Source organism: Mchenga conophoros, linkage group LG19 (genome assembly GCF_057382185.1).
Source record: "Mchenga conophoros isolate Kocher_MC1m ecotype Shallow Benthic linkage group LG19, M_conophoros_male_GT1.1, whole genome shotgun sequence".
Classification (NCBI taxonomy): Eukaryota; Metazoa; Chordata; class Actinopteri; order Cichliformes; family Cichlidae; genus Mchenga; species Mchenga conophoros.
The window spans coordinates 29,154,394-29,170,054 of NC_140544.1; the positions used below are offsets into that span (position 1 = coordinate 29,154,394).

Genomic DNA, 15,661 nt, shown 5'->3' on the forward strand with positions numbered 1-15,661 from the left:
AAAAGTACATGTCGTATTGACAAAATTCTTTCACCGTGAGCGACAGCCATGTCTAGTCTACCTAATTCTCAGTTTTCATGCCTGTGGAGTTTATTATATGGACGTGGTGACAGTGTAAAGACACCATGCTCTTCTGATTTTCAAACGAACCTTCTGAGCCATTTTAACATTAGAGTCTATGGAAGAGTTGGAGGGAGGAGGCTGTGCATTGGTGACATTTATGAAAGAACCATAACACCTAGTACAATAGTAAACACATTGGATGAAAGAGGACAACCATGGCTACGTTTTGAGGGTAAAATCATACCTGTAGAGCAAACGCTGTGGACACAGCAGCAGTTTTAAAAAAGATTTTAAGATTAATTTTTTTGCTCCTCTCACTCTAGCAGTTGAGCTGTCTCACTCTAGCCCCAACATTCCGTCCCATACACACCCATTATAAACTCTGAAACGGGTGAAAAAACATCATGAAACTTAAACTGGAACTGAATAAAAAGTATAATAGATATTGAAAAGATAAATACAAGTTGAATAGTTGAATGTCTTGTCTTCGTTTTAAAGTTTGAATGGTGGCTCTATGTCAATGTATGTGGAAGTAGTAAGAGTTTAAAAATGAGTAAGTTGAATGAGGATTTGAAGGGTCTCCCCATTGAAATACATTATAAATTTTTGTTGAATAAAGTTGAATAAAATTAAAAATATAAATGTTAAAAATATGAAAAATAGAAGCAGTGTTGTCCAAAAGAATAGGAATCTAACGGTGTTTGAATGGTTTTTCTAAGTTGAACGGTTTTGAAGTTATAGGATTACAAAAAACGTACGGAATACAGAATAAACTAGAAAGTGCATTTTCTGAAGAAACTGCAGTGTGAATGCTTGAATCTGAATGTATGCACTGAAATGAATTAATTGCTGAATTTTGAGTTAAAAATATTGAATGAGATTAAAAAAAAAACAAAAAAAAACAACGAATTTAACCTGAAAACAAAGGTGCTGAACTGCTAAAAGCTGAAGGTTACACAGAAGAAGGAGTTGGAAAAAAACTGAAAATGTTTTAAATGTAAATTAGAAAACCCTAAGAAATGAGAAAAGAACATTTAGAGTCAGAAAACATCTGAAAGAATATTAAAAGGTCATATTCTTTGAATCACTGAATGACTCAAATGTGATCCCTCCACTTTGATCCACACAGTTTAAAAAGTTTAAATGCCTGAGCTTTGAAAGATACGGTGTTGGAAAGAGAACAATAATGGCGACAATTTGAGGGTAAAATGATGGCTGTAACACTGTGGACACAGCAGCAGTTGAAAGAGAAGTGCTTAAGATGAATCTTGGTACAGTGGCAGGCAGAGCTCGTTAAGCAGGCAGGTGTGAGCCTGGTTGCTATAGTGACCGCACCCAATGGCTCCATACACACGTACACAGACATGCGCCTCACTTTTGCTGCTTAAAATGAACAGAAAAGTCAGGCCGAAACAAATCGTTCCCAAATGAAAAGTAAAAGTCGTATTGACAAAATTCTTTCACTGTGAGCGACAGCAATGTCTAGTCTACCAAATTCTCAGTTTTCATGTCTGTGGAGTTTATTATATGGGCGTGGTGACAGTGGAAAGACACCATGCTCTTCTGATTTTCAAACGAACCTTCTGAGCCATTTTAACATTAGAGTCTATGGAAGAGTTGGAGGGAGGAGGCTGTGCATTGGTGACATTTATGAAAGAACCATAACACCTAGTACAATAGTAAACACATTGGATGAAAGAGGACAGCCATGGCTACGTTTTGAGGGTAAAATCATACCTGTAGAGCAAACACTGCGGACACAGCAGCAGTTTTAAAAAAGATTTTAAGATTATTTTTTTTGCTCCTCTCACTCTAGCAGTTGAGCTGCCTCACTCTAGCCCCAACATTCCGTCCCATACACACCCATTATAAACTCTGAAACGGGTGAAAAAACATCATGAAACTTAAACTGGAACTGAAGAAAAAGTATAATAGATATTGAAAAGATAAATACAAGTTGAATAGTTGAATGTCTTGTCTTCGTTTTAAAGTTTGAATGGTGGCTCTATGTGAACGTATGTTGAAGTAGTAAGAGTTTAAAAATGAGTAAGTTGAATGAGAATTTGAAGGGTCTCCCCATTGAAATACATGGGAAATTTTTGTTGAATAAAGTTGAATAAAATTAAAAATATAAATGTTAAAAATGAGAAAAATACAAGCAATCATGTCCAAAAGAATAGGAATCTAACGGTGTTTGAATGGTTTTTCTAAGTTGAATGGTTTTGAAGGAGTAGGCTTTCAAAAAACGTACGGAATAGATAATAATAATAAAATGGAATAATAAAGATTAGAAGAACAATACTGTGAATGCTTTTCAAGCATTCACACTAAATATAATAACTAGAAAGTGCATTTTCTGAAGAAACTGCAGTGTGAATGCTTGAATCTGAATGTATGCACTGAAATGAATTAATTACTGAATTTAAGTTAAAAATCTTGAATGAGATAAAAAAAAACCCGAAATTAACCTGAAAACAAAAGTGCTGAACTGCTAAAAGCTGAAGGTTACACAGAAGAAGAAGTTGGAAAAAAGCTGAAAATGTTTTAATTGTAAATTAGAAAAACCTAAGAAATGAGAAAAGAACATTTAGAGTCAGAAAACATCTGAAAGAATATTAAAAGGTCATATTCTTTGAATCACTGAATGACTAAAATGTGATCCCTCCACTTGGATCCACACAGTTTAAAAAGTTTACATCTCTGAGCTTTGAAAGACAAGATGTTGGAAAGAGAACAACGATGGCGACGTTTTGAGGGTAAAATGATGGCTGTAACACTGTGGAGACAGCAGCAGTTGAAAGAGAAGTGTTTCAGATGAATCTTGGCAGAGTGAGAGAGAGAGCTCGTTAAGCAGGCAGGTGTGAGCCTGGTTGCTATAGTGACCGCACCCAATGGCTCCATACACACGGACACAGACATGCACCTCACTTTTGCTGCTTAAAATGAACAGAAAAGTCAGGCCGAAACAAATCGTTCCCATATGAAAAGTACAAGTCGTATTGACGAAATTCTTTCACCGTGAGCGACAGCAATGTCTAGTCTACTGAATTCTCAGTTTTCATGCCTGTGGAGTTTATTATATGGACGTGGTGACAGTGGAAAGACACCATGCTCTTCTGATTTTCAAAAGAACCTTCTGAGCCATTTTAACATTAGAGTCTATGGAAGAGTTGGAGGGAGGAGGCTGTGCATTGGTGACATTTATGAAAGAACCATAACACCTAGGACAATAGTAAACACATTGGATGAAAGAGGACAGCGATGGCTACGTTTTGAGGGTAAAATGGTGGCTGTAGAGCAAACGCTGTGGACACAGCAGCAGTTTTAAAAAATATTTTAAGATTAATTTTTTTGCTCCTCTCACTCTAGCAGTTGAGCTCTCTCACTCTAGCCCCAACATTCCGTCCCATACACACCCATTATAAACTCTGAAACGGGTGAAAAAACATCATGAAACTTAAACTGGAACTGAAGAAAAAGTATAATAGATATTGAAAAGATAAATACAAGTTGAATAGTTGAATGTCTTGTCTTCGTTTTAAAGTTTGAATGGTGGCTCTATGTCAATGTATGTGGAAGTAGTAAGAGTTTAAAAATGAGTAAGTTGAATGAGGATTTGAAGGGTCTCCCCATTGAAATACATTATAAATTTTTGTTGAATAAAGTTGAATAAAATTAAAAATATAAATGTTAAAAATGAGAAAAATAGAAGCAGTGTTGTCCAAAAGAATAGGAATCTAACGGTGTTTGAATGGTTTTTCTAAGTTGAACGGTTTTGAAGGAGTAGGATTACAAAAAACGTACGGAATAGATAAAATATAATAATAATAACTAGAAAGTGCATTTTCTGAAGAAACTGCAGTGTGAATGCTTGAATCTGAATGTATGCACTGAAATGAATTAATTGCTGAATTTTGAGTTAAAAATATTGAATGAGATTAAAAAAAAACAAAAAAAACCCGAATTTAACCTGAAAACAAAGGTGCTGAACTGCTAAAAGCTGAAGGTTACACAGAAGAAGGAGTTGGAAAAAAACTGAAAATGTTTTAAATGTAAATTAGAAAACCCTAAGAAATGAGAAAAGAACATTTAGAGTCAGAAAACATCTGAATGAATATTAAAAGGTCATATTCTTTGAATCACTGAATGACTCAAATGTGATCCCTCCACTTTGATCCACACAGTTTAAAAAGTTTAAATGCCTGGGCTTTGAAAGACACGGTGTTGGAAAGAGAACAATAATGGCGACAATTTGAGGGTAAAATGATGGCTGTAACACTGTGGACACAGCAGCAGTTGAAAGAGAAGTGCTTAAGATGAATCTTGGCACAGTGGCAGGCAGAGCTCGTTAAGCAGGCAGGTGTGAGCCTGGTTGCTATAGTGACTGCACCCAATGGCTCCATACACACGTACACAGACATGCACCTCACTTTTGCTGCTTAAAATGAACAGAAAAGTCAGGCCGAAACAAATCGTTCCCAAATGAAAAGTAAAAGTCGTATTGACAAAATTCTTTCACCGTGAGCGACAGCCATGTCTAGTCTACCTAATTCTCAGTTTTCATGCCTGTGGAGTTTATTATATGGACGTGGTGACAGTGTAAAGACACCATGCTCTTCTGATTTTCAAACGAACCTTCTGAGCCATTTTAACATTAGAGTCTATGGAAGAGTTGGAGGGAGGAGGCTGTGCATTGGTGACATTTATGAAAGAACCATAACACCTAGGACAATAGTAAACACATTGGATGAAAGAGGACAGCCATGGCTACGTTTTGAGGGTAAAATCATACCTGTAGAGCAAACGCTGTGGACACAGCAGCAGTTTTAAAAAAGATTTTAAGATTAATTTTTTTGCTCCTCTCACTCTAGCAGTTGAGCTGTCTCACTCTAGCCCCAACATTCCGTCCCATACACACCCATTATAAACTCTGAAAAGGGTGAAAAAACATCATGAAACTTAAACTGGAACTGAAGAAAAAGTATAATAGATATTGAAAAGATAAATACAAGTTGAATAGTTGAATGTCTTGTCTTCGTTTTAAAGTTTGAATGGTGGCTCTATGTCAATGTATGTGGAAGTAGTAAGAGTTTAAAAATGAGTAAGTTGAATGAGGATTTGAAGGGTCTCCCCATTGAAATACATTATAAATTTTTGTTGAATAAAGTTGAATAAAATTAAAAATATAAATGTTAAAAATATGAAAAATAGAAGCAGTGTTGTCCAAAAGAATAGGAATCTAACGGTGTTTGAATGGTTTTTCTAAGTTGAACGGTTTTGAAGGAGTAGGATTACAAAAAACGTACGGAATAGATAAAATATAATAATAATAATAATAAAGATTCGAATAACAATACTGTGAATGCTTTTCAAGCATTCACACTAATAAAGATTAGAAGAACAATACTGTGAATGCTTTTCAAGCATTCACACTAACTAGAAAGTGCATTTTCTGAAGAAACTGCAGTGTGAATGCTTGAATCTGAATGTATGGACTGAAATGAATTAATTGCTGAATTTTGAGTTAAAAAATTTGAATGAGATAAAAAAAAAAAAAACAACCTGAATTTAACCTGAAAACAAAGGTGCTTAACTGCTAAAAGCTGAAGGTTACACAGAAGAAGAAGTTGGGAAAAAGCTGAAAATGTTTTAATTGTAAATTAGAAAAACCTAAGAAATGAGAAAAGAACATTTAGAGTCAGAAAACATCTGAAAGAATATTAAAAGGTCATATTCTTTGAATCACTGAATGACTAAAATGTGATCCCTCCACTTGGATCCACACAGTTTAAAAAGTTTAAAAGTCTGAGCTTTGAAAGACAAGATGTTGGAAAGAGAACAACGATGGCGACGTTTTGAGGGTAAAATGATGGCTGTAACACTGTGGAGACAGCAGCAGTTGAAAGAGAAGTGTTTAAGATGAATCTTGGCAGAGTGAGAGAGAGAGCTCGTTAAGCAGGCAGGTGTGAGCCTGGTTGCTATAGTGACCGCACCCAATGGCTCCATACACACGGACACAGACATGCACCTCACTTTTGCTGCTTAAAATGAACAGAAAAGTCAGGCCCAAACAAATCGTTCCCATATGAAAAGTACAAGTCGTATTGACGAAATTCTTTCACCGTGAGCGACAGCAATGTCTAGTCTACTGAATTCTCAGTTTTCATGCCTGTGGAGTTTATTATATGGACGTGGTGACAGTGGAAAGACACCATGCTCTTCTGATTTTCAAACGAACCTTCTGAGCCATTTTAACATTAGAGTCTATGGAAGAGTTGGAGGGAGGAGGCTGTGCATTGGTGACATTTATGAAAGAACCATAACACCTAGGACAATAGTAAACACATTGGATGAAAGAGGACAGCGATGGCTACGTTTTGAGGGTAAAATGGTGGCTGTAGAGCAAACGCTGTGGACACAGCAGCAGTTTTAAAAAATATTTTAAGATTAATTTTTTTGCTCCTCTCACTCTAGCAGTTGAGCTCTCTCACTCTAGCCCCAACATTCCGTCCCATACACACCCATTATAAACTCTGAAACGGGTGAAAAAACATCATGAAACTTAAACTGGAACTGAAGAAAAAGTATAATAGATATTGAAAAGATAAATACAAGTTGAATAGTTGAATGTCTTGTCTTCGTTTTAAAGTTTGAATGGTGGCTCTATGTCAATGTATGTGGAAGTAGTAAGAGTTTAAAAATGAGTAAGTTGAATGAGGATTTGAAGGGTCTCCCCATTGAAATACATTATAAATTTTTGTTGAATAAAGTTGAATAAAATTAAAAATATAAATGTTAAAAATATGAAAAATAGAAGCAGTGTTGTCCAAAAGAATAGGAATCTAACGGTGTTTGAATGGTTTTTCTAAGTTGAACGGTTTTGAAGGGGTAGGATTACAAAAAACGTACGGAATAGATAAAATATAATAATAATAATAACTAGAAAGTGCATTTTCTGAAGAAACTGCAGTGTGAATGCTTGAATCTGAATGTATGCACTGAAATGAATTAATTGCTGAATTTTGAGTTAAAAATATTGAATGAAATTAAAAAAAAAACAAAAAAAAAAAACAACCAAATTTAACCTGAAAACAAAGGTGCTGAACTGCTAAAAGCTGAAGGTTACACAGAAGCAGAAGTTGGAAAAAAGCTGAAAATGTTTTAAATGTAAATTAGAAAACCCTAAGAAATGAGAAAAGAACATTTAGAGTCAGAAAACATCTGAATGAATATTAAAAGTTCATATTCTTTGAATCACTGAATGAAGAAAATGTGATCCCTCCACTTTGATCCACACAGTTTAAAAAGTTTAAATGCCTGAGCTTTGAAAGACACGGTGTTGGAAAGAGAACAATAATGGCGACAATTTGAGGGTAAAATGATGGCTGTAACACTGTGGACACAGCAGCAGTTGAAAGAAAAGTGCTTAAGATGAATCTTGGCAGAGTGGCAGGCAGAGCTCGTTAAGCAGGCAGGTGTGAGCCTGGTTGCCATAGTGACTGCACCCAATGGCTCCATACACACGTACACAGACATGCACCTCACTTTTGCTGCTTAAAATGAACAGAAAAGTCAGGCCCAAACAAATTCTTCCCAAATGAAAAGTACATGTCGTATTGACAAAATTCTTTCACCGTGAGCGACAGCCATGTCTAGTCTACCTAATTCTCAGTTTTCATGCCTGTGGAGTTTATTATATGGACGTGGTGACAGTGTAAAGACACCATGCTCTTCTGATTTTCAAACGAACCTTCTGAGCCATTTTAACATTAGAGTCTATGGAAGAGTTGGAGGGAGGAGGCTGTGCATTGGTGACATTTATGAAAGAACCATAACACCTAGTACAATAGTAAACACATTGGATGAAAGAGGACAGCCATGGCTACGTTTTGAGGGTAAAATCATACCTGTAGAGCAAACGCTGTGGACACAGCAGCAGTTTTAAAAAAGATTTTAAGATTAATTTTTTTGCTCCTCTCACTCTAGCAGTTGAGCTGTCTCACTCTAGCCCCAACATTCCGTCCCATACACACCCATTATAAACTCTGAAACGGGTGAAAAAACATCATGAAACTTAAACTGGAACTGAAGAAAAAGTATAATAGATATTGAAAAGATAAATACAAGTTGAATAGTTGAATGTCTTGTCTTCGTTTTAAAGTTTGAATGGTGGCTCTATGTCAATGTATGTGGAAGTAGTAAGAGTTTAAAAATGAGTAAGTTGAATGAGAATTTGAAGGGTCTCCCCATTGAAATACATGGGAAATTTTTGTTGAATAAAGTTGAATAAAATTAAAAATATAAATGTTAAAAATGAGAAAAGTAGAAGCAGTCATGTCCAAAAGAATAGGAATCTAATGGTGTTTGAATGGTTTTTCTAAGTTGAACGGTTTTGAAGGAGTAGGAGTACAAAAAACGTACGGAATAGATAAAATATAATAATAATAATAAAGATTCGAATAACAATACTGTGAATGCTTTTCAAGCATTCACACTAATAATAAAGATTCGAATAACAATACTGTGAATGCTTTTCAAGCATTCACACTAACTAGAAAGTGCATTTTCTGAAGAAACTGCAGTGTGAATGCTTGAATCTGAATGTATGCACTGAAATGAATTAATTGCTGAATTTTGAGTTAAAAATATTGAATGAGATAAAAAACAAAAAACAAAAAAACAACCGAATTTAACCTGAAAACAAAGGTGCTGAACTGCTAAAAGCTGAAGGTTACACAGAAGAAGAAGTTGGAAAAAAACTGAAAATGTTTTAAATGTAAATTAGAAAACCCTAAGAAATGAGAAAAGAACATTTAGAGTCAGAAAACATCTGAATGAATATTAAAAGGTCATATTCTTTGAATCACTGAATGACTAAAATGTGATCCCTCCACTTTGATCCACACAGTTTAAAAAGTTTAAATGCCTGAGCTTTGAAAGATACGGTGTTGGAAAGAGAACAATAATGGCGACAATTTGAGGGTAAAATGATGGCTGTAACACTGTGGACACAGCAGCAGTTGAAAGAGAAGTGCTTAAGATGAATCTTGGTACAGTGGCAGGCAGAGCTCGTTAAGCAGGCAGGTGTGAGCCTGGTTGCTATAGTGACCGCACCCAATGGCTCCATACACACGTACACAGACATGCGCCTCACTTTTGCTGCTTAAAATGAACAGAAAAGTCAGGCCGAAACAAATCGCTCCCAAATGAAAAGTAAAAGTCGTATTGACAAAATTCTTTCACCGTGAGCGACAGCAATGTCTAGTCTACCTAATTCTCAGTTTTCATGCCTGTGGAGCTTATTATATGGACGTGGTGACAGTGGAAAGACACCATGCTCTTCTGATTTTCAAACGAACCTTCTGAGCCATTTTAACATTAGAGTCTATGGAAGAGTTGGAGGGAGGAGGCTGTGCATTGGTGACATTTATGAAAGAACCATAACACCTAGTACAATAGTAAACACATTGGATGAAAGAGGACAGCCATGGCTACGTTTTGAGGGTAAAATCATACCTGTAGAGCAAACGCTGCGGACACAGCAGCAGTTTTAAAAAAGATTTTAAGATTAATTTTTTTGCTCCTCTCACTCTAGCAGTTGAGCTGCCTCACTCTAGCCCCAACATTCCGTCCCATACACACCCATTATAAACTCTGAAACGGGTGAAAAAACATCATGAAACTTAAACTGGAACTGAAGAAAAAGTATAATAGATATTGAAAAGATAAATACAAGTTGAATAGTTGAATGTCTTGTCTTCGTTTTAAAGTTTGAATGGTGGCTCTATGTCAATGTATGTGGAAGTAGTAAGAGTTTAAAAATGAGTAAGTTGAATGAGGATTTGAAGGGTCTCCCCATTGAAATACATTATAAATTTTTGTTGAATAAAGTTGAATAAAATTAAAAATATAAATGTTAAAAATATGAAAAATAGAAGCAGTGTTGTCCAAAATAATAGGAATCTAACGGTGTTTGAATGGTTTTTCTAAGTTGAACGGTTTTGAAGGAGTAGGCTTACAAAAAACGTACGGAAAAATAAAATATAATAACTAGAAAGTGCATTTTCTGAAGAAACTGCAGTGTGAATGCTTGAATCTGAATGTATGCACTGAAATGAATTAATTGCTGAATTTTGAGTTAAAAATATTGAATGAGATTAAAAAAAAACAAAAAAAAAACGAATTTAACCTGAAAACAACAGTGCTGAACTGCTAAAAGCTGAAGGTTACACAGAAGAAGAAGTTGGAAAAAAGCTGAAAATGTTTTAATTGTAAATTAGAAAAACCTAAGAAATGAGAAAAGAACATTTAGAGTCAGAAAACATCTGAATGAATATTAAAAGGTCATATTCTTTGAATCACTGAATGACTCAAATGTGATCCCTCCACTTTGATCCACACAGTTTAAAAAGTTTAAATTCCTGAGCTTTGAAAGATACGGTGTTGGAAAGAGAACAATAATGGCGACAATTTGAGGGTAAAATGATGGCTGTAACACTGTGGACACAGCAGCAGTTGAAAGAGAAGTGCTTAAGATGAATCTTGGTACAGTGGCAGGCAGAGCTCGTTAAGCAGGCAGGTGTGAGCCTGGTTGCTATAGTGACCGCACCCAATGGCTCCATACACACGTACACAGACATGCGCCTCACTTTTGCTGCTTAAAATGAACAGAAAAGTCAGGCCGAAACAAATCGTTCCCAAATGAAAAGTAAAAGTCGTATTGACAAAATTCTTTCACCGTGAGTGACAGCAATGTCTAGTCTACCTAATTCTCAGTTTTCGTGCCTGTGGAGTTTATTATATGGACGTGGTGACAGTGGAAAGACACCATGCTCTTCTGATTTTCAAACGAACCTTCTGAGCCATTTTAACATTAGAGTCTATGGAAGAGTTGGAGGGAGGAGGCTGTGCATTGGTGACATTTACGAAAGAACCATAACACCTAGGACAATAGTAAACACATTGGATGAAAGAGGACAGCGATGGCTACGTTTTGAGGGTAAAATCATACCTGTAGAGCAAACGCTGCGGACACAGCAGCAGTTTTAAAAAAGATTTTAAGATTAATTTTTTTGCTCCTCTCACTCTAGCAGTTGAGCTGCCTCACTCTAGCTCCAACATTCCGTCCCATACACACCCATTATAAACTCTGAAACGGGTGAAAAAACATCATGAAACTTAAACTGGAACTGAAGAAAAAGTATAATAGATATTGAAAAGATAAATACAAGTTGAATAGTTGAATGTCTTGTCTTCGTTTTAAAGTTTGAATGGTGGCTCTATGTCAATGTATGTGGAAGTAGTAAGAGTTTAAAAATGAGTAAGTTGAATGAGGATTTGAAGGGTCTCCCCATTGAAATACATTATAAATTTTTGTTGAATAAAGTTGAATAAAATTAAAAATATAAATGTTAAAAATATGAAAAATAGAAGCAGTGTTGTCCAAAAGAATAGGAATCTAACGGTGTTTGAATGGTTTTTCTAAGTTGAACGGTTTTGAAGGAGTAGGATTACAAAAAACGTACGGAATACAGAATAAAATATAATAATAATAAAGATTAGAATAACAATACTGTGAATGCTTTTCAAGCATTCACACTAATAATAATAAAGATTAGAAGAACAATACTGTGAATGCTTTTCAAGCATTCACACTAATAAAGATTAGAAGAACAATACTGTGAATGCTTTTCAAGCATTCACACTAATAACTACACCCTCATGTTTCAGGAGCTTGCGGGACCACCTTTAACGGCGTATAACTGAAGTAATCGTTTTCTGTGTGACTCTCTGGGAGTCTCCCACATCATTGTTTAAGAATTTTAGCCCACGTAGCAAGAGTACTCTTGCTGCAATTCTTGAAGGTTGCAGGCATTCATTTATACACAGCTCTCTTAACGTCCTGCCACAGCATTTCAGTCGAGTTGAGGTCTGGACTTTGACTGGATCACTGAGTCAACATCTTGATTCTTTCCTTTTTCAGCCATTCTGTTGTAGCTTTGCCCAAACCCGCAATGTTCTGTTTCATTACACATTGAAATTTGATCATTTGACTCATTTGCATACAAAGAGTTCACTTATGACTCAATGACCACAAGATCCCAAAAGTCCTTTGATATGATATGTTGTGTTTGGTTTTCACAAAACATGGCGTTGTGCATTGTGCACTTGGGTCTCATCTGTCTAAAGGGGCTCTTATGGTTTTCTCAGATGCAACTTTGAAAACTTTAGCCATGCTGTTTGATTGTACTGTCATGAACATTGTTTAACATGCAAACTGAGACTTTTAGAGTGGGTGGGGTGTGTGTGTGATCAGGTAAATGAAATAAATTTGTCTAGAGTTCCTCTTTTTAAAATTACTGTAAACAAAACCTTTAAGGCAAAAGAAGAATCTTTACATTTACAATTATTATAGTCAACCAGTAGCATCAGTTTAATAACCTGATAAGATGTGCATTATTAGAACGTGGTACTGATGTTTTTGTTTGACAGATGCAGTTACAGCAGTAATTTGTCAATTAAGTGATTACATTTACTCTGGTTGTCATAATTTGGAGATGTACGCACATTTAAAAGATCCAAGTTTGTGATGCAGGTGACGTCTTTATTATTATTGGTGAATTATGTTGTAGGAACAGAACAGAAAAAAACAAGCTTTAAACTGTCTGGGATTAAAACATCCACCAAATTAGTCATGTAGAAGCCACTTAAGAATGAACACATTACAGTGGCAAAACTATTTTTTGGTGGGGTCAATCACCCTCCCCATGAACAGCAGGCAGTTTGTGTTTTCATGGTATATGAAGAAGAAGAAGGGTCTGTTTATAGTGAAGGTCCTCGGCAGGGAGTATGGAATGATACCGATTGTTGTGGCAGCTGCTGCAGTTGTTCCTGTCTCATCCACATCAACCATGGCCTTGTGAAGCACCTACAATTTCACAGCAAGGTTAAAAGTGTTTTGCTGCACTATTTGGGGAACAGGCACATGTGTCGCTACATGATACCGAAAGTGACAACTAACCTCTGACAGCTTGAGCCCTTTGTCCTCACTGAGCTTTGTCAAATTGGACAAATTATTAAAGACACTGGTCATGCCCATATCCGGTAGGAGATTATGCAGGGAATACGACTGCTCCATGTTGAATTTGGGCATCTTGACTTCTAGTTTCCTGCAAACAAGACATGAGTTGACATGTTGAATAGACTGGCTCATCTGCTGCAGGCATTGTTTGATGGTCATTTAGAATTTTTACAGCTAAACAACAAAATATGCAGACACTTGGTTAAAGCGAGGCATTTTTCCGCATGTACATTTTTCTCAGTTTTGCGATCCAGCTCTGAAACCTCTCTGCAGTAATCTCATCATCCACCATAGTGTAGTCCATGTCTGGGTTGGGGAGCAGGATAAGCATGGAAACACCCTCTTGGTATGGCAGTTTCAGCACTTTGGCTCTCAGAGAAACATCTTCTGCAGTGTAGTACTTGTCTTCTTTAAACATCATAGGCACCTGCACAATATTATAATTATCGATGTAGAAGGGTGCATTTCGAGTCAAATTGGAGTTGAAAGGCATCTTCCAGGCTCCTGTGGAGCAGGTAATATTGTACGTTTAGTTATAAACAAAAAAGTTCAAAGGTGCAGACATGAATATTAGTATAATTAATAGCACATAAACCCAAAATCTAAAGTGTGCAAAAAAGATTTAATTTACCTTGAAAGAAAATTGCATTCATTAACAGGAGTTTGGTCTGTTCGTCCAAGGCTGAAATCATCTCTGTAATCTTGCCTCCAGTCTTGTCCCTAATGTACTCATTGATTACTCTGATACTCTCTGTTGTGTCCGCAAAATCAACAGTTTTGATATCTGCATTAAAAAACTTATTGATTTTGGTTTCAAACTCCCTCTCTATGATAAATTGGGGTTGGATAAACAAGGCCATGCTATGATCAAATTTCAGCGATCCATTTTGCGTGACGTTCTCGTGAAGGAGTTGAAATAGTTTAGGGATAAGATCCGGCTGGTCGGCCCTCTCCAGCGCCTCCAGGTTTAGTACCTTCAGGATCTCCTTGTGTGTGACACCATCAGAAGCCATTAGAAGAGCCGCAAAACTAGTAGAGATACTCAGGGGGGAAAAAAAGATGTTCTTGTCGTTGTAACTGGATATCTTTCTGTAAAGGTTCATGGCAAAGTCCATATTTTTGAAGGAGAGATCTGAGATGGTGGCACTGTTAGGTTCAGCTTGGTGGATAGGAGTCAGAAAGCACAGGAGGGCCACAAAGAGAAAACAGGCCATCTTCATTGTGTTTAACATCAAAATCAGAACCTGGAAAGTTTTGGGTGCACACCCAGAAACGAGAAATAAAAAAAAGCACCACTGTACAGCAGCACAATCACTAAATCTACAAAAAAATATAAGATTACACCAACTGAATACTCATTTCTTCATTATAATTAGAAAACGCTCCGAAATTCAGTTTGTTTTTAAGTTTAACGAAATAACACACGTACCTTTCAGCTTGGCCCAGATTGTGCCTGAAATTTCTCTGTATTTTTTTGGGGGAACAAAGTGCAAGTGTGCTCTACATGTTACACATTAACCACAAAACATGTATTCAGAGGTGAATCCATAAGAATCAATCGATAAGTAAATGAGACACGAGAAGCATTGGGAGTGATTTTCACTTTAATCCTGGAATGAGAACCAATATATTAAATGAAAGAATGTGCTGTTCTAACATGAAGTATAACAAAAATAATGAATTTAAGAACACAGTGAATAAAATAAGAATAAAAAAAAAACCCAACTACCAACATTTTCTAATTTTTCACAAGTGCATTTAAAAAAAAAAAAAAAAAAAGTAGATCCAAAGGAAACAGAACGGTAACAAAATCTTGGAATCGTCTTAAAAATCATCCAGCACAATAAGCCAAACTTTGCATGACATCTAACATGTTAGTGAAGGCATCAAGACACATTTGCGCTGAATGGTCAGTTCGATGTTCTGAATGAATGTAAAGTGTTTTAATGCTGTAGTTTGGTGTAGTCACAAGGACAGATTCTCACTTTCAGGACTTTACGGTCCTGTAGAGAAAAATAAGTGAGAATAAGTCAAATCAACCACTTCCTCAAAGGGTAGGTGATGTGACACATTTTTGACATTTTCTTCATTTATTGAAATTGCTTCCCCCCCCCCCATTTTCAAGGTCATAATCAGCAAATAAATGAAACCAATGAATCTTTGATTTTCTAACGTGTACCCCCCCCCCAAAAAAAAGAAAAAAAAAAGAAAACCCAAAACAAAACGAGGCTGGAAATGCCAGAATTTTGGCTTGTGTGATCATACACTGCTGGAACTATTCATGTTTACACAATGCTTCTTTGTTCCCCACTTATTCGGGACAAAAATAAGAAAAAACAATGCATCTGTGATAAGCAATTTAGATTCAGCAAAAAGTCCTACACATTTTTTTTCATCAATCTGATCAAAAAGGACAAGACACCCTTAAATTGTGTCTGTAAGCCTTGCCTAATCACCTATTCATTACGCCTACATGCATACTTATAAGTAATAAAGCCACGACATCCAAAATATGCA

At 36.1% G+C, this 15,661-nt stretch overlaps 1 protein-coding gene across 1 annotated transcript; it reads right to left on the reverse strand.

Moving 5' to 3' along the window:
* Nucleotides 1–12,646: 12,646 nt before the first annotated feature.
* serpina10b (serpin peptidase inhibitor, clade A (alpha-1 antiproteinase, antitrypsin), member 10b) lies at nucleotides 12,647–14,651 on the reverse strand. Its single transcript, XM_085258291.1, has 5 exons — nucleotides 14,574–14,651; nucleotides 13,776–14,388; nucleotides 13,375–13,648; nucleotides 13,085–13,232; nucleotides 12,647–12,991 (listed from the first exon to the last, which is right to left on the reverse strand). The coding sequence occupies exons 2-5, from the start codon at nucleotides 14,374–14,376 to the stop codon at nucleotides 12,800–12,802; spliced, it is 1,215 nt and encodes a 404-aa protein (XP_085114417.1). The 5' UTR covers nucleotides 14,377–14,388; nucleotides 14,574–14,651; the 3' UTR covers nucleotides 12,647–12,799.
* Between the last annotated feature and the right edge of the window lie 1,010 nt (nucleotides 14,652–15,661).